The sequence below is a fragment of the Pogoniulus pusillus genome, chromosome 16 (assembly GCF_015220805.1).
Source record: "Pogoniulus pusillus isolate bPogPus1 chromosome 16, bPogPus1.pri, whole genome shotgun sequence".
Lineage (NCBI taxonomy): Eukaryota > Metazoa > Chordata > Aves > Piciformes > Lybiidae > Pogoniulus > Pogoniulus pusillus.
Genome location: NC_087279.1, coordinates 13983710 through 14011681, shown reverse-complemented (window position 1 = coordinate 14011681; position 27972 = coordinate 13983710). Strand labels below are relative to the sequence as shown.

General features: G+C 41.2%; 1 protein-coding gene across 1 annotated transcript; it reads left to right on the top strand.

Moving 5' to 3' along the window:
* On the top strand, window positions 1-25481 carry TKT (transketolase). The gene is made up of 14 exons (XM_064156651.1): window positions 1-265; window positions 5339-5456; window positions 6955-7068; window positions 7713-7810; window positions 9415-9606; window positions 10375-10493; window positions 12137-12330; window positions 12935-13099; window positions 14157-14313; window positions 18473-18603; window positions 19626-19709; window positions 19886-19979; window positions 21580-21702; window positions 25178-25481. The coding sequence occupies exons 1-14, from the start codon at window positions 159-161 to the stop codon at window positions 25363-25365; spliced, it is 1884 nt and encodes a 627-aa protein (XP_064012721.1). The 5' UTR covers window positions 1-158; the 3' UTR covers window positions 25366-25481.
* Window positions 25482-27972: the final 2491 nt, after the last annotated feature.

The following is a 27972-nucleotide window of genomic DNA, read 5'->3' as shown; positions in this document are numbered from 1 at the left end:
CCTACTGGCTCCGTCTTTCTCTCCGCCCCCACGGCACCGCACGGCCCTGCTGAGGTGCGCTGCCCATAGCCCTCGCGGAGTGCCACCGTCCCTGCCTAAGCCCAGCTGCCACCGCTGCCCGAGCCCCTTTGCCGCTGCGGCCCTGCTGCTTCGTCCACATGGAGGATTACCACAAGCCCGACCAGCAGACCCTGCAGGCTCTGAAGGACACGGCCAACCGGCTCCGCATCAGCTCCATCAAGGCCACGACCGCAGCCGGCTCCGGGTGAGTGAGGCAGTCGGGCTGTGCCCCGGCCGCACGCCAGTCCTGCCGTGCGCCCGCGATCAGGAGGCGCCCACGGCTCCGGCGAGCTGCTCTCCCGCATCTTGAGGTGTGCCTCCGTCCAGCGGCGAGGCCAGGGCGGGGTGGCGCTGGGAGAGGCTTCACCAGACTCCCTCTACCCGTTACCCGCTGTCTGGGGACACACCGGTGTCTTCTGAGGGCAGAGCTCGTTCTCGTAACGATTTCTTCCCGTTGTGCAGGACGCCGAGCGGGCGGGGATGCTGGCGGCCCATCCTTTTCTCCCGCGAGAGGGCTGAGGCAGCCCCGGGGCGGGACTGGAGATGCGCGGGAATTGGGACGAGATGTGCGGGACGTGCCCGAGCACGGGCTGTGGGGGAGGGATGATACCTCGAGGGTCACGACCATATCTCCGGAACCCCCTTGCCCCGACACCCCCCAGCATGTCAGAGGCTTCGCGGGGATCGGCTCGATGTGGAGGAACCACATCTGGAAATGGCGGCCGCGGGCCAGGTGCGGGGCTCCCTCGGCCAAAGGCCGCCTGGCCCGGCCCGGCCCTGCCCGGGGACAGCGGCTGCCCCGCCGCGAGTCCGCGTCGGTCGCCGGGGCCGGCGGCTGTTGTGACAGCGGAGAGAGGCCGGGAATGCTAAGTTGATGCAGGACTGAAAACCAAAGAATTTGTGCCTGGGGCACAAGCGGTTTCTTTTTCATTTCGTGCCCGTCAGTTGGAACTAATTCTGCACAGAATTTCAAGCGAGCCCAAGTGGGATTATCTGTGAAATGCCCGCGGTCTCAAATGGGCAGTTTATTCAGGCCTCTGGACGGGATTTAGTGTGGGCTCTGATGTGTGCAGATTCCAGCGTTATCCGTCCTTTGATCGTGCTTTACCTATGGAAAAAGAAATCTCTGCAAACAATCCTCTTTTGCTCATGTAAAATTAAAGGTTTTTTCTTCTGCCTGAATAATACATTTGAGTGTTTCCATATAGAGTGCTGAGCATTTTTTTTTTGCCCCTTTTTTTTTTCATCTCCTCATATATCCTGTTTTGTTGCTGTTCCCTCTGGGCAGCTTTGAAGCTGACCATAGTGTTTAAAAAAAAAAAGGCGAAAAGCACTCAACCAAAAGAACAAACATGAAGGAGTCCTTTGGATGCTGAGGTTTGTATGGAGAAAGGTGCTGTGTAAAATACTCTAAAGCTTCTTTGAATTGCCTTTCACTGTTCACCCTGTGTCTAGCATGGGCTACCTCACGTGACTCTTTCTCAAAACGTACAGAAGTTGAACTTTACTCATTCATTTTGCATACAACAAGTGAAAATACTGCTCTGATCCTTGCTGTAAAATGGAGTAGGGGTTCATGGGGAGCCTCAAAGCTAGTCGTAGGTGTGGGTTTTCACAACCCTGGAGCTTTTTTGGTCCAGTCTGGAGTGAAAAGTACAGGATACTCAACAACTGCTGTTTTAATTCTTAATTTATTTCAAAGCTACAATGTACAGGCAGTATTACACAAGCCTGTGCGAAAATTGTAGGCAAGAAAAATTGAGCTAAGTCTGCTTAGTTGAGCTTGGGCTTCAGTCGAGCTTCCAGTGTGTATTTTAAGCAGGCCACAGAGATGTGTATAAGTTGTCTTTTATCTGCAGTTAAAGTTATTTCCCTGTTTCGTCTGATGTGCTTTCAAAGAATAAGAATCATGCTACAGCCTTTGCTTCTCTTTTATGGTCTGTGAAATTCAATAGTAAAATACCGATAGAGAAACAGTGAAAGTAGTTTTATTGAAACTTTTTATGCCACAATACTGAGTACATATTACACAAAGGTATTTTATTAATCACTAGCTCATTCTAGCACTAGAGCCTTGTGGAGTCTGGAATCATTACACAACCTGATGATGGTCAGGTTATGAAAGATGAGCTCTGGAGGGAAGGCTCTATTGACAAGTCATATATTTTCTTAATAAGATTTGGTTACCAAGATGATGGTGTAGTTATGTGCCTTAAAGAAAAAGACATTCGAAGACCTAAGATGTTGGGCAAATCACGTACATTTGTAAATCAGCTATACACGATGAATGTTCTTTCCAAAGCCTCACTGAGGCTTTGGATTTTGCTTATGTTGCTGGTGTACACCAAAAATGCAGAAAGGTGTTTGAATGCAAGTTAAATTTAAATACAAGTTTAGAGTTAGTAAAGGAGTTGTTGTGCTTGCATTGGCTTTAAGGAAATTTGTGTTTGTTAAAGGTGTAGTTTGTAAAACTGAAGGAAATACTTCAAACAAAATGAGAGCAGCCTACTTCTTTCAAGGAAGTAATTTCTGTAAATTGTGGCTTATATTGCAACACTAGTGGTTCCACAGTGGATCTGACACACCACTTCTTGCAGTCCTTACTTGTCTAACTTTTGTTGGAGAAAGTGCAGCCCTTGTCTGGACAAGAGCTAAAAGATCAGCTAGCCTGATCCTGATGCTCAAACTTGTCACTTTGAGTACTTTACCTGCTGTAGTGGAAAAATTCAATGAACTGGAAAAAAAGGTGTTGTGCTTAAAATGTGGGGGAAAAAATGATTGAGTTAGCTGTAAAGATTGAACTTGCTTTTGGGTGTGGAACAAGTTTTTCTTTTAGATAACTAGTGCAGACATTTTCATCAGAAATGGTAGTCTCCCATAGCTACTGATAAATCTCTGCGGTTTTGAAACACTGGCTTCCTAGAATTAGATGGATAAATTCTTAAAACTGGAAGTCGCAAGAGTTTCTCAAGAGGCAGTTAAGTTTCATAACTTGTGGTGTGGTCACTTGTTGCAGATTATTTTCCTTTTTGTCTTTTGCTCTTTGTTCCGTTTTAGCGCTCCACCGCCATTCTTTTCAGCTGAGATGTGTAGATGGAGCCAATACAAATCGCTGCAGAGTATAAAAAAAGACTCTGCAAAGCTATATTGGAATAATTGGAGTACTTTATTTTACTTTCTTTTGTTTGTTTGTGGATAGAGGATTTTGGTGTTCTGATATACTTAGGTTTGGTTTTCTACTGCAAGGCTATATTTCATAGCTAAGGCAGTTCTTCAGTTACAGTGGCCTGGCAGAGGAGCATGTTAGTCAGGTCACCACTGCAAATTTCTTGGTTGTTCATCTGATTATCGTGAATAAAATGGGAAGGTTGTGTGAGAATAGTGCAGACAGTTTACTGTGATTTTTTTTTCCCTCCTCTTGCACAAGTAGCCCAAATACAGATTGCTAGGCTTAAGAAGAAATTCCTCCAGCAGAACTTACTAGAAAAGTGTGACCTAATAGAAGAGCAGTACATGTAGTTAAGAGAGCTATGTTTAAAGAAAACTATGTAGTTCAATTTTAGATTTATGGTATGTGATATGTAGTGAAACTTGGGGTAACTTCTGGTAGTAGGAATAGATTTAATTAACCTGTAGTTTTAACAAGATCTTTTATTTTTCACCAAATTTCAAGTAATTTATTAAATTTTTCTATTTTTTTTATTTCCACACATTGCCATTTTAGGTTGTTTAAAACTTTTTTTACCAAGACCAGGAGTTCATAGAAGTATGGTTAAGTATAAAGTTAATAAAATTAAAGGAATGAAAGCTTTAAACAAGCATGTAAGCCTTACAAATTAACTCAAATACATACATATTTACTAATATGTTTGAACTATGGTTTAAACCTAATTTCTTTTGGTTCCCTGTGTGTGAGTACTTACTAAGGGATGGACACTAACCATAATTTATGTTCTGCTAGTGTTTTGCATGGTTTTATTCTCTTATTACAGCATTGTTGGGGATCTTGGGAGGGAAAGTTTATTACTACAGGAAGAGACTATTCTGATTAAAGTTCTAGTGAAAGTGTTGTCTAATCCTAACATGCATGGTAAATGTACATGTGGGAAACAAAATGTGGCACTTTCGTAGTAAGTTGGTCCAGTTTTACAAGTAGGGTCAAATATTTTAAGGGCATGATGTTAAAGAAGAGGAAGTGAAATGAGACTGCAAGTTCTTTTCAAAGCTGATGCAGATTTTTGCAACCATATCCTTCTTACTGTTCATCATTCTGTTTCCCGTCCTTCAGTGTCAACCACTGGTGTCACGAATTATTATGTTTACTCAAGTAGAATCTGAAAAATGCTGTTTTCCACACTCAACAAAAGATTTTATAGAGCCTCCTTACCTCCTTTATGCTTTATCACAAGTGGAAGGGCAAGGTTGATGCACTCAAGTAGTCAAGTAATGCTATCCCTTCAAAGTGCCTACAGTGATTATTGTTTAAATTACAGTAATGTACATTAATAAATGTAATTGTCTACCCTTCTATTACACTTGAAATGAAATATGCCTTGCCTTGGAATAACTCTGTATTTGCCACTTGGAAGTAATCCTTTTCCTGTAATTTTCTGTGCACTTGTTGATACAGTATGACATAGTTCCTCCTGATCTGCATTTCTTAATGCCCTCTTTAGAAGTCTAAATTCTAGTTCTATCAGCTCGAATGTGGTAAAATAAAATGGTACCTATGTTATACAGTTCTAGATGTTCCAGAACATTCTGCAAAAGTTAATTTTGCATTGCCAATCTCTGCCTGTGTAGCAGAACCTGAACGAGTTAGGATGCCACACTTTTTAATGGCTTCACTCGGTGAATTACTAAAGTACTGTGGAAACCTGTCTTTGTTTCCTCTGCATCAGTGGGAATTTCTGCAGTCAGATAAATCAGTAGAGTATGATTTCAGTCACAGGGTCATACTGCTTCCTGTACTTCACAGTCACTGATTTAGAGCAGTGTTCCTTGGCACGAAGAAAAACAGAGCTCTGAAAGATGCACCCTTGAGCTGTCACCAGGATCTATCTTTTAACATGCACTTGAACAATGTAAGAAGGCTCCCATTGTCTCAAAGTACAACTTAGTGGAATTGGGATAATGGTAAATGGGATGGGTTATGAAATTCACTTAAGACTCTGTTTTAAAGCTGAAGAGTAGGGCACTGGTAAAGTGATATTTTAAAGATATGTTTTGACCAAACAATAATGAGAAGTGGTAATCTTATATCTGTCTTCACTTGTAGCCACCCTACATCATGTTGCAGTGCAGCAGAGATTATGTCTGTGCTGTTTTTCCATACCATGAGGTACAAAGTGCAAGATCCCAGAAATGCCAGCAATGACCGTTTTGTTCTTTCAAAGGTAAAATAATAACCATTACACTATACTGTTGCAGTCTGCTTGTAAAGAACTGTCTGTAAATTAAACTGACTTGTCTTGTATGATTCTTTCATCTCTTGACTTATGCTTGCTTATGCTTGCATCTACATAGAAGTGTATTGAATGTATTGGAGGACATTGTTTCATAAAGACAAAAACTTGATAACTCTTCACTGTGTTAAGTTATTCTAATGTTAAATAGTAAAATGTCGTTATATTGGCTGTAAATCTGAGAAATGTTAATGTCTGGTTTATTTTGGCATAATCAATTTTTTAACAAGTAAGTTGCAGATGGCTTTTGTGCTCTACTTGTTAAATGCAGCCATGCTGTTATGCCTGCAGTCACGTCACAATGTGCACCAATTACTGCCAGCTTTTCAGGGAGCATTATGTGAAATAGTTATGGTAGGTTACTGAGTAGCTTGCATTCCTACAGTGCTGGTGTGATTATTAAAGTCAGTGCTACTTCTGAATCCACTATGGTTCGGAAAACACAAAAAACGACAGTCTGGACTGGCTGTTTTTCTACCCCCTCTTGTATCATGCCCTTGCAAATCACAGTGACATTTTGATTATATGACATTAAAAGGCAGTTGAGAGGCCTTCGGAAAGCACAGCAATGTAAAAAATTGCAGATTATTCTAGTGAGCCAGGTTCCATGTTTGAGTAAGAGTTCTTCACATGGTAGCTTACAATGGTGCTGCTTAGCTGATGGTCTCACCCTTGCGTTGGATACAATAACTGTTGATCACCTCTGATTGAAATAATGATATGAGTAATAAGCAGCTAATGCTGAAGTAGCAAAACAATAAGAACTGCTTCTTTGTGTTTGCTTCTATCTAATTAAAAAGGGTTTCTGCCCAGAGCTGCTAAATAGCTTCAAACCACTGCATGCTTTCTGCCTCCAAGCTACTCTGTGGGTGGAAGATGACTACTACTTTGCAGTTGCCCAGTTGGACCTGGCTGCAAGAATCCAAGTGTACAAAACTTAAAAATTTGCCTGTAGTCACTGCATCTTACCTTGAATACAAATGTTTTCAAGAAGTCCTAGTGGGATAACATCCTTGCTTATCCATCTGCTTACTGTTTTAATAAGCAGTGGTCTGTTCTTGAAACAGACCTAAGCAAACTGAATCAAAGATTTTCATTTGGATATAAAAACTACTTTGGGGAATTAAACCTGCATAGTGGAGAGAGAAACCTTACTCTTCCATGTTGAGTTTCTCAAGGTCATCCTAAGTAGCCTTTGAGAGTACTTCATTCTTTCTGTCTTAACTGTAGTCAGCTAACTGGAGTGTTCCATGCAGGGGCACGGGGGACTTGGAAACGCACATCAGTGTGACTGTTGCAATTTATAACTTGGTGCCTTCTTAGTAGACATTAGAAGCTGATTCCAAAGTTTGTTAGTTTTATAGAATTTTGCCTTCATACTAGGACATTGTGAAACTTGTGCTTCACTTAAAATTGTGTTTCTCTCTAGGGTCATGCAGCACCAATTTTATATTCTGCTTGGGCAGAGGCTGGCTTTCTACAAGAAGCAGAGTTACTGAACTTGAGGAAAATTGATTCTGTCTTAGAAGGACATCCAGTACCAGTGAGTGCTTATAATCTGTGATATAAGATGGTGTTTTCTGTGTAAAACAGAGTATGTATATTTTGCAGCAGTTCTTGCTTGCCAGCTATATGACAGGAAAGATACAGACTTCTAAGAGGGATGATGATATTTATGGCTTTACAACTAAATCAGTATCTGCATTTGAGCGTGTAAATTATTGTTGTAGCAAAGTTACCTTACAGTCCCCTGTGCCAATATTTTCCATTTATAAAAGATTTATATAAAGTTCCATCATGGCTTTTCTCATCCTTTAAGAAGCTTTGAGGTATTTCAAGAGTTTATATCCAATTTGGTCACCTTATTGGTCTTTCAGTTGTTTCAGTTGATTCATTTTTCTACAGAAAATCACCAATTCTTAGCTATTGTCATTCAAGGCATACATGAGAAATCTGTGTGCCACAGGGTTCTATTCCCTCTTGGAGAGCTTATTTATCTTGTGATACTGGTATTCAAGGTATATGCACTGCAGGGAAAGAAGGGAAACGATGAGATTTTGAGGGACTTGCACTATATTGTTAAGGCTGAGAGGGTGAATTTTGGTGTCTCTGGAACCATCTTATAGCAGTGGACTTTACTTTTTCTGTTTCTTAACTGTGAAATAATTGTTGTCTTTTTGTTTTCAGAGACAAGCATTCACTGATGTGGCCACTGGATCCCTTGGTCAGGGTCTTGGTGCTGCATGTGGAATGGCATACACTGGCAAATTCTTTGACAGAGCCAGGTAATTCCACTGTCATATTTCATGATTATAGGCATTTGATGGGAATATTTTGTGAAATTATATTCTCAATCAATTAAAAAACAAACAAACAACTCATTCCATCCTTCATTCTCAAATCTTACTTCAGATTCAGGTTTTAAACGATAGAGTACTAGCCTGATAATTACAAAGCCATTGCCAGTGAAACTACCAAGGATTTACAGATTAGCAAGGATTAGTGCACATGTGTGTTCCTTTTGTAAACTGACAGCACTGCAAGGGGATAGCCCTGCACAGAGAAGGTGGTAAATTGTTGGAGCAGCCTCTAACTTCCAGAGAGTAATTGCTAGCTGTTTTGAGATTGGTATTGTGTCCCTTTTGAAGGAAGATGCAAAATAGAGGTAGCTTCTGTTCATAGTTACATGAGAAATTATGGGGAACATGTATTTAGATGTGAAATTATTATGATCAAAAATAGCACCACTGAATCATAAAGTAGGGCTTCAAAATGTTGTCAGAAAGGCACTTGATTCCATAGAGACAAAAATGACTGCTTCTGCCGTTTGTTTTGTGCACCAGAAAAGTAGATGTCTAACGGCAAATCTGTATGAGGAGGCAAATAGCCTGATGTGGTTGATATATTTTTTGTGACAGTTCTAGTACATTTGAGCATAGGCTGCCCAGTTTATGTGTCCTACACTTCACTAGCTTGAAATCATTTCTGTGAAAGATGACTTGCTGATTTTAATTGAGTTTAACAGATGCTACGTGTGGAAAAAAATCTAACCAGTGCTTACATGACAGAAGAAAAAGGTGGTCCTGTATACAATACTGGGGAGCAGCTTCTGCTATAGCTTAATGTCTAGCAAAGACAAATCACTAACAGCCATCTTGATTACTTTCTTTTTAAGTTACTTATTAGAATGCTAATTTACTATTATTTTTCAATTTTATTAGATACTGAAAGCTTATAAAGTTTTGTCATCCCCCTCCTCCAGAAAAAAGAGCAATGATAAGCCAAAAAACAATACAGCAGTTGAATTCTGTAGAGATGAGGCAGTACTCCTGCTAATTCAGTTTTACCTGAATAAAAAGCTGCAGTTGCAATGTTTTACAGAAATGGTCTACAAAGTCATACCACACTGCTTATCTTTTTCCCAGATTCCAAATTGGGTTATGCAATATACTTTAAGCTGTAGCTGAGTTCATCCCCAATTTGTAGTTTCCTGAAATTAAGTTACTGGCTGTCCTTCCAGAGTGTATATAGCAGGAATGAGGAAGCAGACAGTGCCCATTCATGCATTGTTAGCGATCTTGCTGAGTCATAGTGACAGTGTCTAACGGGCCTGTTCATTCAAGCCTTTGCAACAGGAGGCTTAAGACTCCATATTTTTAAGACAAAGGTTTGAAAAGGAATGCAGTATTTCTTATCTTATTTTTTTCATATGTAACAGCTCAGAAGTAGCTCTAATTTAATTTGTCTAAGATCACATAAGGTTATGTGGAGTGAACACATTGAGCAGTGTTTGGCCTAGAAAAATTCACTGAAGTTTGAGAGGGGTTTTGCTTTTGATTTAATGGTGTTTACACACCAAACTTGATTTTTATTGTTTTTCTTCTTCTAGCTATCGAGTGTATTGTCTGCTTGGAGATGGAGAGTTGTCTGAAGGCTCTGTTTGGGAGGCAATGGCCTTTGCAGGGTTTTACAAGCTTGATAATCTTGTTGCTATATTTGATGTTAACCGTCTTGGACAAAGTGACCCTGCTCCTCTGCAGCATCACGTTGAAATTTACCAGAGACGCTGTGAAGCCTTTGGGTATGTGATTGGGAAAAGTTCAGTATAGACTCCCACTTGAAGCTGTATGATATTTTCTTTTCAGCATTTTTCAAATGAGCTTAAGGACATCATTGCCAAGAGACATGGTCTTTCATAATGCCTCATATTAGTCATCATTGTTGGCCCAGCAGGAGTAGTAAAAATGGCAGAATTTTTTTTTGTTTAAAATAAAAGCACTGATTACACAAATACATTTGCTACAGGATCTTAAAGCAGTTTTTATTGTGATAAATAGAGATTTTGTAACTCTTTGACCACTTGTAATGTCAGAGCAAGTTGATAAAAAAAAACAGTGTGTAAACCATTACTTGTACCAGAATGCTTTGTGTATTGGCTTTCATTTAGTTTAGAAGTGTTTGTATGTAAAAATCTATCAGATACAGTGGTAGTCATGTAACTCATGATAGAGCAGTTTTATTTTGTTAACTTTCATTGACAGGTTTGCAATGGATTTTTAGATGTTTGATTTGCTCTTGTGATTAAAAGTGGTTATTTTATATGAAGACACGTAGGATACCTTAGTTATCTGTGGTCTGTGAATTTTGCTAGTAGATAATAATTGTGTTATTAAAAATGGGACTATGATATTTTTATGATCTCAGATGAATGCTAGTTCATATCTCAGGCATACTTTGGGTCAAAGACAATTAATTGGAATGAAGTTAGTATTTGTTATCATTATTGCAATCTACTGAAGTGTCACATGCTAAACCTCTTTATGAACAGTTGATCTGTTTGTGTTCCTAGCTGGCATGCTATCATCGTTGATGGACACAGTGTGGAGGAACTTTGCAAAGCCTTTGGCCAGGCCAAACATCAGCCAACAGCTATCATTGCCAAGACTTTTAAAGGCAAAGGCATATCAGGTAATAAAACAGCTACTACTTAGCATACACGTGTATATCCTATGTACATAGTTCTGCAATAAAGGTGCATTCATTAAAAAATACAGGAGTTTAGTGCTTCATACATTAGGAAGAGGTTGGTATCCTGTCAACCTTTTAACTTGATCATACTACCCTACTACAAGCTGGAAACTTGGAATTTCACCCAATTTGTGTTTTCCTTTGTTCTTATGGAGGACACTAGATTGAAGTTCCATTGGAGGCAGGTAAAGATGTGGCTCCCAGTTTTTACAGCCAGGTGTGCTTCTATGTTGACTAGGCTTTTACAGATCCCTATTTGCAGAGTAGGAATCCTTCTGCTCTCAGCTGTGTTCGAGTTACTACTTCTAGTCTTTTCTAGTCTGCAAGATGGCTGGGGACAGGGAGGAGCATTGGACCGTATGACTGGGTTCTTAAAATTTCCGTAGCTAAAGGGGGTGACATTCTTGGGTTGCTCTTGATCCCTAGGTGCACAGAGACTACCTTTGACACAGAAGCTCCCTGCTTCTTGCATTACGAATAACTGGTTCTTACCAGTCAGGCAGTACAAATGTGTAGAAAACAAGGAGGGATGCTGCATTTGCAGTTGTGATAAAGCCATGTGAGATGCGGTACATAAGTTATCTGGTCGTACTACAGGTTGTTAAAGATGATCTAGTACATCATTCATTGAGATACAGTAGTCTGTAAAAATTATTTCATAGATTAGCAGTTGTTTGCATTTTGGAGTTTGTGGTGCCTCTAAGGTCCTTCTGTTCATTTTACATGGTGTGAAAGTTGCCTCAATGTCATTGTCTGGTGGACAGATAGGTACCCACACATCTGATCTATAGCATACAGAAGTCTTTCAAACTATTTATACTTCTCAACAGTGTTAGAAAATAATTTTTATTCCTGCAAGTGAGACGTGTGCTGGTTACTGAGCTTTGTATCCATAGAATGCGATAAATGCATACTCATTGTGTCAGGGTTCTGTTCAGCTACATCTTTTAAGCAGTATTTTTAGCAGCCGTAGCTTTTAGCAGTGAATTTTATCTTTCTGACCAGATAAATAACAAGAGTGAATAGCTTCATTCCTTTCCATTGAGCAAGCAAGCAAAATTCATTATTCTTAGCATATCAGCCAAAGAGGTAATTTTGCTGTTAGTGCCGGGTGCACAAAGATAAGAATCATTAGAAGCTATTAAAATAAAGCTGCAAAATGTCAGATCTTGTTTGGACTAGACAGCTTGGTTAACTGCTGTTCAACGAGGTTGTTTATTTAGACCTAACTGCTGAAATTTCATGTTAACTGTTCACACTGATTTACTGTTTACTTCTTGCCACAACTAAGGACCAGACATTTTAGTTGCCAATTTAAAAAAATCAGTGGAAGACACTGGAATTTCATCACTAGGTTGGAATATGTAGAATTTGACTGTTTCTCTTATGTATTTAAATACATCTGACTTAATGCAAGTGGATACTGATGTAATTGTTTACAATGGGAATAAAAGGAAGTTCTTCATTGGAAGACTAGACTAGACTGTCAAACTCTGTTGCCCTTTTATCTAGGGAAAAACTGCAGATAAAGACTTACAGAGGTTTTTATTTTTCTTAATTGTAATGTAATTTCAAATGCACAGCTGTCGAAGATAAGGAAAGCTGGCATGGAAAACCCCTGCCAAAAAACATGGCAGAACAAGTCATTCAGGAAATAGATGACAAAATCCAAAATAAGAAGAAGCTTTCTCCAGCCCTCCCAGAAGAAGATGCACCTATAGTAAATATTAGAAACATTAAGATGCCATCTCCACCAACTTACAAAGTGGGAGAAAAGGTACACCCTTCCTGTTTCACTCTTTGTCAGATCTTTGAAGTGTGCAGCTGTTTAATGGATAGCAGGAGGTGTTGCTATCAGTTGCAATGATTTTGAGTACCAAAATCTTCTGTCCTGTCTTGTGTACCCTGATAAACACCTACCTCTGTGGTGCAATACAGACATTCAACTCACTGGCTGTTGAAAGGACATACTAAAATAGAAAGACTCAGACCACTCTTCTACATTTTGTAATCATTATGAATTATCCAAACTATTCATTTGTATTTAAAATTAAAGAAAATTTATGAGGTTAAATGAATTGCCATGACTGGAAACCAAGATTTTCAAACTTTCCTAGCTGGATTGGTAGGCAGTTGCTGATTTCAGCACAGATGTGTATCATGATGCTTAACTATATTTTTTTGGGTTTGGTTTACTCTTCTGTATGTCACTGTTCTCATACATACCTTTGCTATTGCTAACATTTAAAACATTTTGGTTTGGTGGAGTTTGGTTTGTTTTTTATACAATCGTATGTGGACTCTTGGAATAACCTTAAAATGGACAACAACCTTCTAGAACACAAAGTTATAACAGTAGTACTCTAATTTTCTTTTTCTAGTGGGCTACCCGCAAAGCCTATGGTGTTGCACTCGCGAAACTGGGCCATGCTAATGATCGAGTGATTGCTTTGGATGGAGACACAAAGAACTCCACCTTCTCAGAGCTATTTAAGAAAGAACATCCCAGTCGCTACATTGAATGCTACATTGCTGAGCAGAACATGGTAACTGGTCTCTTGGTTTCATGAAGTACTGCTACTACACAGCAGGATCTGAGAGTATTCCGAGTCTTCAGGCAGGGAAGAGTTTAATATTTGCTTTTAATATGTTTTCACAGATATTTAGCTTGACTTGTTCACTTAGGGAGAAACTAAGCTATGGCAAAAGCTTACAAATACAATGAAACATGAGTGCTTCTAATCATTCTTTCTTAAATCCTCCTCTTTTTTATTATATTTTCTTTTTGTGAGCATATTACCTGTGTTTCAGCAATGTGTAAACAGTAATGTTTTCCACTGTTTGGTTGGAAGTGAGTTAACTCTGCAAAGACTTTTTAGGATTGCTTTTTTTCTTTGCAAGAAATGGAATGTCACAATGTGACAGTGAGTTCAATGCTAGACTGAGGTATAAAGATGAGGGCAGGGAAACTGTTTATAAATCTGACTTGATGACATTTGTACAGAAAGGACTAAAATTACTTGATAGCTCCTGTGTTTGAGTCTTTGTCTGCCACCTGTATGGGTTCACTGAAGCAAATTAAAGACATGATTTGTAACCAAAGGACCCATGGACTGTCTCTTGCAAATTTTATACTAGGGCAGTTTCATGAGCTTGATTTAGGTACTTTGGATTTGCATCACCTTAGGAGAAATTTGCCATGAAGAGCAGACTGGTTTCTGTGTAAAATAAATGCATGGGGTAATGGTAGCAATAAACAAGTTTAAAGACTTTGTTCTGATTTCTGTCTTCCTGAAGCAGGACCCTTCTAGTAAATACTAGTTCAAATGACAGGTAAATCCATTCCCGCTTGGTAAGAGTTATTTTTATCTGCTAGAGACAATAAAGCCATGTCCTTTGGACTAAAAGTCCAAGCCTTTGATCCAGGAAAACACGGGGGAGTAAAGTCTTGAAACTCTCTGAATGACTGATTAGAGCAGTTAAAGGAAAGAAGGTGCTAGAGTAGAGATAAGAAATAGGAGTTAGTAGTTGAGGCAAGGAGCAGATCCAATGCATCAATAGATGAGGAATTCACTGTTCTTGTTACATTCTCCCTCTTTTCAGGTGAGCATTGCTGTTGGTTGTGCCACTCGTGACCGAACTGTTGCTTTTGCCAGTACCTTTGCTACCTTCTTCACGCGGGCGTTTGACCAGATCCGTATGGCTGCCATCTCCGAGAGTAACATCAATCTCTGCGGGTCGCACTGTGGTGTTTCTATTGGTAAGGCCACCCTTGGCTTATTTATCAGCACTTCCCATCCACTTAGTGAAAAACGTCTAGCAGACAAACTCATGATGCTTTGTGGAGGCAACCAGCTGGGGTTGTTTTACCATGCCATTGTGTACAGGAAGAGGTCATATTTGCAATTCACTTTTATCTGACACCTATTTAGAAAGAATGCAAAAGATGTCAATCTTTCATTAGCTCATCTGATTTTTTTTTTCTCTTCTATCAGCTTTATGTAATAAAAATAGAACTTCTCCATATAAAGTCTTCTAATTTACAAGTATAGAGTGATATAAAGGGATTGGATTGAAAGCAAAGGAACCTTTCCATCTTTACAGTTTATGTCCTCTGTGGTGAGAATAGCTGTATGTTTACTGTATCTTTGTTTCCCAGTCCCTAAAATGATACTTATTCTTGCACAGGTGCTCTTGGCCACCCATCTCAAAAACACTTTACAAGGGATAAATGTTACTATTTCTTTATGCCTTTGAAAATCACAATTTGAAATAATTGCTTCAATTTACCTTGGTATTTCTTACTACTGGAGCCATTAATGTGTTGATTAAAAAAAACCAAAACCATCAAAACTCTAAGTACTTCTGAAGCAAGAAGCACAAGGCTGTCATTCAGGATATTGAATTGCAGGACAGTTTAGGTTCAAAGGGACATTTACAGATCATTAGTCCAAACCTCCTACAATAAGCAGAGGCATCTTCAGCATGATCCAGAGCCTTCTTTTCAGACTGAGCAACCCCAACTCTCAGCCTTTCTTCACAGGAGAGATGCCCCAGCCCTCTGATCATTTTTGTGGCCCTCTTCTGGAGCTGATCCAACATATCCCTTTGTTGCCTCGATCTCTGGTTCTTGCCCATAAGCCTGTGGCTATGCTCGAAGGAAGCTCTTCATACTCTATTTCTTGATGTGAAAGGTGATGCTTCTGCCCCTCCTTTCTCACCTGTCCCTTCTTGAACAGTCTGTAGTCATTGAGAGCTGCACTCCAGTCATGCAGTTTGTCCCACCATGTTTCAATAATGACAACCAGGTTATAGCTTTCTTGCAACACAGTGTCTTCCAGCTCCTACTGTTTGCTGGCCATGCTGTGTGCAGTGATGTAAAGGCTCTTCAAGCTGGTTGCTGGCCATGCCACCTTCTTAGAGGAACACTCTTTAATTGCTTTGAGCTATTTCGTGGATGTTTCCCTCTTGGCTTCTATTACTCTCTGCATTAAGATTTCAAGTGTGCTGCAGTGTAGCCAGCACATCTCAGAACAGCAGACTGAGCGCCCTTGCTAGCAGTGACTTCTGGTCTTTGCTTCCCATCATAACTGTTTGGGGCATCTCAGATTGTATTGGGGTTTGATTTTGGTTTGAGGAAGGAAGCAATTTTATTTTTTTTTAATGAAAAGCATAGACTTTACCCATGAAAACAGACACAGACCTGCAGACCAAGAAAGAAAATGCTAGAGAAACTGCTAGTTATTTTTAGTCAATAAGAAAGAAAGGGAGGCCTAATGGGAGCAGTAAATTAAGGCTCTCAGCATACATCTGTTTTTCAGCTGACTTAATTGTTTTGGCTAGCAGTGTGGTTTAGAGAAGGGTTAAAAGCAAAATAGTTTGACCTGTAATACTTGTAAAGATTTAAAGATCCTTCATGAATGTGTGTATTCTCATCCAAAACCTCAAGCTTAACTTGAAGCAGTATAGAGTGTGGTTTAGTAGTGCAGACCATAAGTAGAGTATATTGGGTTATGGCTTGTGTATATCATTAAGGGTGGGATTCTATTACAAGCCTCTTTTCTTTTTAAAATCAACCTTTCCCTTCATCATAGTCTAGTTCAATGCTGTTTAGCAACTGGGGAGTAGCAAAGGGTATTGGTGCAAAAACTAATTATCTTTAATCTTTTCTCATTTAAGAAGATAAAACTCCTTTGAGTTACCTGAATTGTCTCCTAGAACTACACTTCCAAGTTTCAATTTTCAGCGCTTGAGATGTTCTGCTGAGAGCTGTGGTTGTGAAATGCACACTTAAGTTTATCAGGTTGTTTGAGTTACAAATCTGCTTGAAGCCTGAGCTCTGATTTTTGAAACTGAATTTGAACACAAGGCTTTGCAACCAAATTGTAAAAGAGAGTAATTCAGAGAAATCCTTTAGCAGTCAGAAAACTCAATTTTAAATGCAAGGGTATGAATCAAGTATATTTACTATTAGAACCTTGGGCCTGCAGAAATTCAGAATCCTAACTAGATCTCTGGTGAAAATTGAAGTTTTATGTATGCAATTTTAGGCAGATCTGGACTTTGCTGAAATTTGGACCCATTACATTTATGACAAATAATTTATGATGGTGACCTTCTGAACTCATACTAAGTTCATGGCTAAAGCAAAAGCTACTGATGGACCAAAATATCTCTGAAACATTACATATGTTTTCAGAGTCATAAGAGAATAATGGAAAAATCTCTATTTTCCAGACTGAATATACAGGAAACAAAATGGTAGTGTACCTGTATCAAAATCAGACATACCTGTTGTTTAGACAGCCATTTCTAAACACTTGATTCACTTCATGTGAAGCACTCACATTTTTTTATTAAGCTATGTAAATCAGGATTTTCCTAAAGATGCATTTGGATCCAAAGTCAGCTCAGTACTGCTGGCAGTATTTGTGCCAGCTGAAGCAGCACAAAAATGAGTGCTCTCCACCTGGGATAAAGTTCTGATTCAGGTACCCATTAATATTGCCCTTCAAAATTTCAGTTTATTCTATGTATACATGGTGGGGGTGCAATTTAGGAAAGGAGAATGCTCACTGAGTTCCCACTCATCCAGTCAGAATGTGTACAGATGTAGAAACTGTGATGCTGAGTTATCTTTTCAAGTCATAACTGAAAGCCAAGCCACTCTCTTTTCCTGGTTAGTGCTTGCTTTATTGCTAATGTGTAGCGTCAGTGTTCAATGATTTCTTTAACGTGTTTAAAGTTCTTCAGAGTTTTGTGCTGCTCTTATGAAAATACTCTCCTCCTTCCTCGTGAACTCGTCCTTCTTGAGCAACAGGTAGTGGTTGCATGTGGGAAGGCTTCCTGCCCTGCTCTGTTCTGCAGGCTATGACATGACTGGATTCAGAACTCTTTGCATGGTTGGTTTGGAACAGTGCCATTGCCAAAGCACCATTACATAAAGTCATTGGGGGTGGGTGGGTGTTGTGGTGATTGTTTCTTTAACTATGAAAAATCATGGCATCCAGCACGTGTTCTGGCTAACAGTTCTTTTCCATGGATCTACAGTTCATGCTACAAGGTGCCTGAGTTTTTAAATTACCAACGCAGGGGCCGTTAAAGGACTTAAAGGAAAAATACATACCTGTAATTTAATCCTGAAGCAAGCTGAAGAATGTGAGAATAGTTGTACCAAGCACACTTTCTACTGCTGATGGAACACATGCAATTCTCCTTTCACATTTCCAGCAGTTTAAATCTAGAGGAACACTATTGACAAGTATAAATTTAGCTTGTGCAGCCTCAGTACACATAAATCTGAATGTGCTCAGATGTTCCCTGTGATAGGACGAGGAGCAACAGGTGTAAGTGGCAGCAAAAGAGGTTCCACCTCAACACAAGGGGGAACTTCTTTACTGTAAGGGTAACAGAGCACTGGAACAGGCTTCCCAAGGAGGTCGTGGAGTCTCCCTCTCTGGAGATTTTCAAGGCCTGTCTGGATGTGTTCCTCTGTGATCTGTGTTAGATAGCATTGTCCTGCTCCAGCAGGGGGATTGGACTCGATGATCTCTTTGGGTCCCTTCCAACCCCTAACATCCTATGATCCCATGTTTTGTGACCCTTTTTCAGTAGCAGTACCATTCCTACTGCGTTTATCTTCCTTTTGTGTTGTTTTATTGTTATACTTTATTTTCTATTTTTTCTTTGTAACCCTAGTTCTCTTTCTTTTTAGTCTCTTTCTATCTTTATTTACTGTTTAGATGATTCCGAGTTTAAGGAGAAGATGATTCTTTTCTCAAGCAGGTAGACTTGCATGTCCTGTGTGTGCCTGATTTTACACCTTCCTTTTTTTTTCTGTTTTACATTGAACCTCACTGCTGTATTGAGTGTCAAAAATGTGCACTTACTGTTTTGTAACACTAGTTTAATTCTTTTAGGTGAGGATGGGCCATCCCAGATGGGACTGGAGGACCTGTGCATGTTCCGTTCTATCCCCAATGCCACTGTGTTTTACCCTAGCGATGCTGTAGCCACCGAAAAAGCAGTGGAACTAGCTGCAAACACCAAGGTTTGCATCACACTACTTTTGAACATGAGAATGTATATATATTTAATTTTTTTAAGCTGCTTTTGTTGCTTCTGGCATGTTTTTTACATGTCCCTACCCACGTAAATTCTGTCAAAGGCTCCACTGTATCAGTGGAATGTTTCCTTGCATGGAAAGGTTGCAGACATTCTGTCCTGGCGAGTGCAGCTAGCTAGGAGCAAGATGCAACTGCTAGTGAACTAGATTTGGGGAGATGTAAATGGTTACACAATGGCTGCAGTTTGGATCTAAACTGGCTCAGAATTAAGGACAACTGTAACTCTCTTGTGGTCTTCAGCAAACTTACAGAAAGTACATTTCTCCTAAGAGGTCTCTAGTGTCAATATCACTACTGGATATGGAAATATAAATTTATCCTTAGAATTTCCCTGGACATGGAAGTTGAGTCAGGTCTTCTTGTAGTCTGAGACAGTCTACACCTTCTGGAGAACAGGTGCTTATGCTCCTCAGCAATCTCACGGGTCACCTTTTGCTCCTCCATTCTCAGTGATGAACTGCAGTTAAATGGGACTGTGGCTGAAGACAATTAAGACTTCTCATGTGGCTATGACACAGTTTCTGATCTCTTATCTTCAGCTAATTTGACACAGTAGTGGTCAGACATCATTGGTACCTTTGGTTTGGATTATCTTCTTTGGAGGCCATAGCAATTTGCCTTGAGAAGGGAGCAAATAATCTGAAAAAAAATCAGTCTTCTTGGTATAGCTGTGAAGTAGTGTGGTAATTTGGTGTGCAACAAATGTGGTGAGTGGTTTGTGAAAGAAAGATAGGGGGCAGGCAGGAGAGGAAAGGTTTGCAACACGGAAATCTTAGAATTGGCGGGTTGGGAGCAGAAAAAAGTTTACTCAATAGAAATAGAAGTGACATAAAAGAGTGAAAACCAACCAAACAGAAAAAGTTCTTTTGCTGTATATTTTTCATAGGGTTTATAAACCAGAAACTTTCTGGCTTTGTAACTTACAATGTGTTTGCTTCATAAACAGGGCATTTGCTTCATAAGAACCAGTCGTCCTGAAAACCCTGTCATTTACAACAACAATGAGGACTTCCATATCGGACAGGCAAAGGTAAATATTGCCCAGACAAAGAGAATCAAAAAAAGTACCCAAACTTCCTCCTGTAAAAGCCCTTTTCCCTCTAAAGCATTCCAACACTAGAGATTAGATCTTTTCAATAAAATCTCCAGAAATGTTAGAAATATGAGTAAAATTTATTCTTAAAACACGGAAATGTTTTCTTGCAGGTGGTTCTGAAGAGTAAGGATGACCATGTGACTGTGATTGGGGCAGGAGTCACTCTGCATGAGGCTCTGGCTGCAGCAGAGCAGCTGAGAAAAGGTAATCAGATTATGAAGGTTGTTTTATTTTCCTTTTTTTATCATTTAACACTACAAAGAAGTCAGTACCACCCAGCCTAAATGTTTACCTTTTGTACTAGTAAACATTAATTAAGGTGTTACAGGGGGCTAGTCGGCTGTTAAGCTGATAAAGTGCAACATAGTGACTGACTGCCAATCTTGCCTAGTCAAGTAGGTTTTAGTTAGCTTAGCAGTGTTGGTAGCCATGAAAATTGATCAAAGCATCCTTAGAACTTCCAATCTGTCTGGAAGTGCTCAGCAAGCACAATCATAGAGGGGTTATGTAAGGAACGTGTAAGGAGCAAGAGGGATGCACCTGGGTGGGCCATGGTAGCAGCACAATAGAGTTGGGCTGGGCCCAGTTGAAAAAACAGCTTGTCAGCAGAGCCACATAAGCTGTGTGTGCTCGCACAGTGCTGCTGTGAGGCACTGCCTCTGCGCAGATAGGGTTCACTAAAGCTAACTTAAAGCTTTTGAATGAGTGTATCAGCTTTGAACTAGCATGGGAACTGATAATTCTGTGGTGGTGCTCAAATGCACTGGCATCTCGCTGCAAAGATAAAATTCCTTCAGTGAAATAAGAGAAAGAAGCCATCAAAAATCCATCTGAGAGTCAGTAGCCATGTCCCAGGAGATTACAAATAGTAAGAGGTAATACAATTAATGCTGCCTGTAGCTTATGGATAGCTTTGTATGCTGTATCTAAGTGAATGGATATTTTGTCATGACCTTGAGCCAGCAGGCTTAGGACATTCGAAAGATATCTTTTCAGAGATACTGTTATTTTTCTCCATTTGCAATGCTCTGCTAGTCCTGAAGTGTGAATAACCAGCTATGGAGAGATAATCTCTCACGACAGAGTCAATGTCTGAGTATGTTAGGCATTAAAAAGCCTTCAGTCATGAAACCATCAACATAACATAGGGCTTCTTTAAGTCTGTTAAGAGTTGCCTGTGTTCAGCTGGCCAAAGTCATTTGTATGGAGCTTTAACAAAGTGGGCCTGCCTGGTGATGACAGGACAAATTCTAGTTTTGATGCCAACCCAAAGGGTGCCACAGTCAGGGCTGGGGCAGTTCAAACAGGCATAAGTTAACCACTGTTAAGTGGGTATCTTGCATGGAGAATTCATAACACCTACAGATTGAAGAAGCAGGAGCAAATTGTGTGTGATTTGACAATAAAGCTAAAGATAAAATAAAGATTTGGGGGAAAATGTGATTGACTGTCTCAGTAAGGATTTCCTGGTGTCTGGATTCTGCTGTCACCTGTGGGAAGGTCAGTTATTTTGCTGTTATGCTAACGGGCACTCCTGGTGACCTCAGATCACTTGTCCAAGGCTTTTCTCCTTCAAGAGTTGTCTGTGGAATGGGTGGGTATTAGTTATCTTACAAGGTGTGTGAAGAAACAGTACTTAGGGTTGGTTGGGTTCTGTGGTAGAGAAGCCATAGATACAGATACCTGGGAGTTGGTGTGGACAGTTTTCCTAATGGATCTAAAAGATTGCAGAACTGCCTCTACCACTTGCACTGTCTTGTATCCCCAAATTCATTCTGCAAATCATTTCATTCTACTTCTGCAGAAAAAATCTTCATTCGTGTGATTGATCCCTTCACTATAAAGCCCCTGGATAAGAAGACAATACTTGACAATGCAAGAGCAACCAAGGGCAGAATCATCACTGTTGAGGATCACTACCATGAAGGTGAGTTGAGTCTAGGAGCTCACAGCCCACACGGTGGTTTCCCAGGGGTTGGAATTTCACAGCTTCTCTTGAGCTGATTGGAATATGGGAGCTGATAGTGTTGTTCAGTTAAAGCAGAGCTTTTAGCTTTTTTCATTACTGTTATGAGGTGACACTGAGAGTTTAAAGTTTCCTAAGATACAGAGCATTAACTGGGGCTGCCTTTCTAGTAAACTTGGTCTTGTATGCCCCTCTGTATGCTTGGTCCAGGTGAAGTCTTGATTCATTTGTGCCCAGTGAAACTGTAAATACCTACTGTGGTGCAAGTGCAGAGAATGTTCTCAGAATGGCTTTTCAGTAGCTGCTCTGCAGCTTGTGGGATTGAAAGAAAGACCAATGATCTGTAGGTTTCTTAAATTTTCCCTTTGTCCAAAAGCTTGATTCTAGGTTGCTTGAAGTTGGATGGTTTTGGTAGTGTCCTTAGTCACTCTTAAAGTCCCCTCTCTTTCTTTTCCACTACTACAAAAGAGCAGAGCAGGGCCTGTGAGGAGCCAGTGCACTTTGCATCCTTACTGGCCTCTTTTTTTTTTGTCCTTCGTTTTGCATGCTTACAGACTGTTACACCAGCAACAGATTCTGGGTGTTCTTAAACTAGGCTATAAAGTGCATGTGAAAAGCATTTCTAAGATAATTCCCAAGTGAATCTTAAGTTAAAATGCTTCTGGAGAGGAGGTCATCTAGTCAAAGCATTAACCCAACACTGCCAAGTCCACCACTAACCCATGTCCTTAAGTGCCTTGTCTGCACATGATGTGAGCACCTCCAGGGGTGGTGACTCAACTGTCTCCTCAGGCAGCCTGTTCCAATGCATAAGAAACCTTTCAGTGAAGAAACTTTTCCCAGTATCCAGTCTAAACCTCCCCTGGTGTAGTTTGAGGTCATTTTCTCTCATCCCATCACATCTTAATTGAGAGTAGAAACTAACCCACACACACACATTACAGCTTTCTTTCAGGTAATCACAGAGAGTGGTAAGGTCTCCTCTCAGCTGTCTTTTCTCCAGGCTAAATCCTAGTCCTTCAGCTGCTACTCATAAGGCCTGTTCTTCAGACCTTTCACCAGCTTACTTGCTCTTCACTGGACCCACTCCAGTGCCTTAATATCCTTCATGTAGTGAGGGGCTCAAAACCAAACACAGTATTCGAGGTGTGGCCTTACCAATGGCAAGTAGAGGGACATGATCACTTCCCCAGTCCTGCTTGTCACACTGTTCCTGATCTAGGCCAGGATGCTGTTGGCATTCATGGCCACCTGGACACTTGCTGGCTCATACTCAGTTGGCTGTTGATCGACACTCACAAGCCTTTCCCTACTATGCAGCTCTTCAGCCACTGTTCCCAGGCATGGAGTATTGCATAAGAGTGTTGTGGCCCTGGCACTTGGCCTTGTTGAACCTCATAGAACTGGCCTCAGCCCACTGATCCAGCCTGTCTAGGTCTCATTGTAGGGATTTTCTACACATAAGCACAACACCACTCCTGTCCAGCTTCTTGTCTTCTAGGGGTGTACTCAATCCCTTCATACAGATCATTAAACAGAACTGGCCCAAATGCTCAGCACCGGAGAACACCATTTGTGACTGGCTGCCAGCTGAAGTTAACTCCAAAACCTGCTACAGCTTGTTCTCTGACATGTCTTGTTTACACAGGTTTTCAGGATCTTGCCTGTGCAAGGTGTCCTGTGAAGATGAGCCCATGAGCAAACAGAGCAGCTGTTGGGAGTTGCAAGGGTCATAGCTTAGCCCCAGCTAGCAAGCACACACCATGCAGCCACTCATTTCTACTTGTGGCCTGCTGGGATGGGGAAGATAATCAACACCAAGCCAAATCCATGGGCTGAGATAAGAGCAGTTTAAAAATTGGAATAAAAATAAAATGTAGTAACAGTTAATATGATGAAAATGAAGATAGCAAAGAGCGAGATAAAACCCAATAAAAGACAAGTGATGTGTAATGCAACTGCATTCCACCTGCTGACCAATGCTCAGCCAGTCCCCAAACTGCATCTGCCAGTCTGCTCCTCTGGCCAACTTCCCTAGATTATATATACTAGGCACAATGTCATACAGTATGGAATATACCTTTGACCAGTTAGAGTGCCCCCTCTCAGCTTGTCTTGATGACAGGACATGAGAAACTGAGAAGTTCTTGACCTAGTACAAATGCTACTTAGCAACAGCTATAAACATCAGTGCTTTATCAGCAGGCTTTTCATCCTAAATCCAAACTTCTTCTCTGTGCCAGTGAAAATTAGCCCATTTGAAACTACGACAGCACCAGGCTTGTTCCTCTTGAGGGTAGATGGAGAAATTAGTAGAAGGGCAGCTGTGAACCATGACATTGGAGATATTGTAGATATTTACTGATAGGAATTTGTAGATACCATGAGAATGTTTTCCTGCTTTTTAAGGTGAAGCGTCGCTCTTGCCAGGTATCTGAAATGATCAGGTGTCACCATAAGTGAAGGTTACACCATGCTTTGTTCCAGACTGTGGATGGTGCATCACCAAGCCTTATCATTTTCTAGCTTATCTTTCAACTCTGGATAAATGCTCTATGGCAGATTTGCAAGATGGCACAATCCTCACACTCTGAGATGATGAACCTGTGATTTGCACTAGCACAGCTTTCTCAGTGTGATGCAGTCAAGGAAGGTCATCAGTTGCACATCAATCCTTGAATGCATTGTGAGCCCACATCATACCAGCTGCATCCATGGAGGTGCCTCTGGCTGGAGGCTATTTGATTAAATCACACCATGCTTGAAGTGGTCCTGGACACACCCAAACTGAAGTGCAGCACTAAGGTACCTCTCCTGCCAGATCTCGGAGCCTATGCTCCTGATAGTAGCCCTGTGCTTTCTTCCTCCCTAGTACTGCTGCTTTCAATGTCTCTCCTGCTGCCATGCAGCTGCACCCTCTGTTCCTGTGGCTGGTGGTGATTCAAGCTGAGCTGAGCTCCAAGCAAAGATTGTGACTATATTACACAACTAGGAGAGGTGCCTGGTGGCAAGCACTGTGAAAAGATGGAGCTCTGAATGATGTTGAGGCTGGTGGGAATTAAGACTTTCAGCACATTAAGCACACTTGTAAATACTCCTCAGTCTAAATATATTTTTAAACCTGGCACTCAGTGCCTGATGCTGAAGAGGTGAAGGCTTCCTGACAGTTCTGTGCCCTTTAGGAGGTATATGTTTCTTACTGCCAGTTTGTAAGTACTTCAGAAATATCAGGCTGGTTGTCCTCAGGAAACCTTTGAAACCAGGGAGTGTGCTCATTTCACAAATAGGCAGCTCAGAGGTTGTTGTGATTGGTTTCTCATAAGCAGGTGATTTGAGGGTTGATGCTGCACAGACCTTTGAATCAGATACAGCTGCAGTCTCTGTGTTGCCTGTTGAAGCATACAGACGTGTGTCACGTTTGACTTTCTTTTCATAGGTGGCATTGGAGAAGCAGTGTGCGCTGCAGTAGTGGGTGAGCCTGGTGTCACAGTCAGTCGCTTGGCTGTGTCTCATGTTCCACGCAGTGGGAAGTCAGCTGAGCTCCTGAAGATGTTTGGCATTGATAAAGATGCCATTGTGCAAGCTGTTAAAGTGGCAGTGTCCAAATCAAGAAATGCGGAGTAGTTTGAAGCATCCTGTGCTGTGTTCCAGAAAAGCAGTGTTCACAGAGGTACTGTAAGTTTAAGGCAGGCAAAGGTGCTTTGTGTAGAGAGTTCTAATAAAAATACCAGCTTAAAGAACCTTCTGGGGGTTAATCTCATTTTTTCCCTCTGGACTGTTGTGCATGAGGATAACAACATATGTTTTCTGCTGCTGGAAAACCTTCAGGTTATTTAGCAGCTTGTGGGCAGCAGCCCTTTGCCTGCCTGCTGTGTGGCAGGAGCATTTGCTGTGTGGGAGTGATGTGGTGTCCCTGAAGGGCTGAGTGGGCTGTGCTGCAGCAGAGAAAGAGGTGCTGGGCATTGCAGCCCAGAGTGAACTAATTTCTGTTTGGTGTTTGGTCCATCTTACTGCTGAGAATTCAAATCCTGTCTAGTAGGGAGTTTGGCAAAACAGAATTCTTCCCTTGCTAATAGATGAGTTTAGTAGCCACTCACTGGACAGAAGTGTTAGGCTTTGGATAGTGAAAATCAGGAATGTGCACTGCAGGAGAGGGGTGGCTGGGGCCTGTGCTTCAGTTCTGCTGCTGCATTGCTCCCAGCCACTTAAAATCAAAGACAAGAAGGAAGTACCCCCTATGCTGGATGATGCTGAGGTGGAAGGAGATGTACCTGTTGGTCCTGAGGGGTCAAAAAGGGGAAATGAAGACCCAGCAGATGTATGGAAATTTGGTGCCAAGTCATGGGCTTAAGAGAGAGCTGTAAGACTTGGAGGATGGTAGCTTAGGCAGCTAAGGAGGTTGAAACTCTTCACAGGATCTTGTGTTTTTGAGTGGTTAGCCAGCACTGCAGCAGGGATGGTGCGTCAGACCAGAATGAGAGCACTGCTGTTGGGCAAGAGGCAGGCCTGTTCAGACTGCTGAGATGAACTCGAGGAGGACCTGAAAGAACAGCAAGAAATCCTCAGACAGGATGCAGCTGAGTGTGTAAGTTGCTTTTTTTTTTTTTCTATCTCTAGAATTGACTTGTGAGCTGCTCTAAGCTAGGTGAGGAGTTCATCTTGTTCCATGGGCTCCACTGGGTGATTGTTTAAATATTTCGCTTATTTTACCCTTTAAGCAGCCTCTGTTTAAAAAGTAAATATTCCTTCTGTTGACTGCAGAGTAGCAAACCTGAGAACATATTTGGTGCTGAAATACAGTTCTACTCCTGCCTATCCTACAAACTACCTTCCAGAAAGATGACTTACAGCAGAGGAAATTAATCTCTTTTAAACTTCTTGTTTCTCTGTGGGGTAACATCAAGCTACTTCTACAAAGACAGGTAAATGAGAATATAGGTGTTACAAAATAATTTATATTCATTATTGCTCAATTTAACCTCTGACAGGTTAGAGAACTGCTGGGCTGCGTTGGCACAGGCCTGCATATGAACGCTGCTGTTTCTGGATGTGCAAAGGGAACTGCAACAGGCAAGAACCATCAGCGCTGGTGCTTAAAATAGAAAACCAAGTACAACTAAAAAGTAAGTGTCTGATTAATTTTCTGACCAAGGCTTGCAGGGGAACCTCAACAGGCTGGATGGGTGGGCAGAGGCCAATGGGATGAGACTGAACAAGGCTAAGTGCGGGGTTCTGATTGAGTGCTGTGTCCAGTTCTGGGCTCCTCAATTCAAGAGAGATGTTGAGATGCTGGAACATGTCCAGGCAAAGGCAACAAAGCTGGTGAGGTGCCTGGAGCACAGCCCTATGAGGAGAGGCTGAGGGAGCTGGGGGTGTGCAACCTGGAAGAAGCTCAGGGGTGACCTCATTGCTGTCTACAACTACCTGAAGGGAGGTTGTAGCCAAGTAGGGGTCGGTCTCTTCTCCCAGGCAACCAGCAACAAAACACAGGGACAAAGTCTTAAGTTGTGCTGGGGGGAGGTATAAGTTGGATGTTAGGAGGAAGTTCTTCACAGAGAGCATAATTTGCCATTGGAATGGGCTGCCCAGGGAGGTGGTAGAGTTGCTGTCCCTGGAGGTGTTCAAGACAAGACTGGATGAAGCACCTAGTTTCATGGTCTAGTTGATTGGATAGGGCTGGGTGATAGGTTGGAATGCATGGAGGTCTCTTCTAACCTGGTTGATTTTATTCTATTCTAAATTGCTTCTCTAAACCTCTGGGTTTTAGATCTGCATTTCCTTACCCTGCCATCTTTTGTGGCTCTGTCTACTTGATGCCTGCGTCCTACAGGTAGGAAGATCTTTCATTTTTATTAACAATTTACAGGTTATTCCCCACCCCCTTTTTTTTTCAGTCTCTGTGCTTGCATTAGGCCTACATACATAATGTGTAACATGTTCCTATACAACAAAAGACAAAGTTGCTCTTTATTTTACTCAAAGAAATACAAATAGTGAGGGATGACTCAAATCAAGCACTTTTTCCCCTTGGAAGAAGAGCTGAAATTTGCTGCTGTTAATAATCTCATTGCTGCACCATTATGTCACTGCACGTAAAATCTCACCCAGCTTTCACTGGGTGCAATCGTTGTACACCCACTACATTGAGTTCTGCCACAATAAATTAATCTGCTTCAGTGCTACTGCACTGTTGGGGCTCAGCTGTGTAAGCAAGCAGATGGTGTTTGCCTG

Excerpts from the sequence above, each read along its gene's own strand:
- TKT (XM_064156651.1), top strand. The coding sequence starts at position 159 with ATGGAGGATTACCACAAGCCCGACCAGCAGACCCTGCAGGCTCTGAAG. Across the intron at positions 7,811-9,414 it reads AAATTCTTTGACAGAGCCAG|CTATCGAGTGTATTGTCTGC; the intron begins GTAATTCCACTG and ends TTCTTCTTCTAG. Across the intron at positions 13,100-14,156 it reads ACATTGCTGAGCAGAACATG|GTGAGCATTGCTGTTGGTTG; the intron begins GTAACTGGTCTC and ends CCCTCTTTTCAG.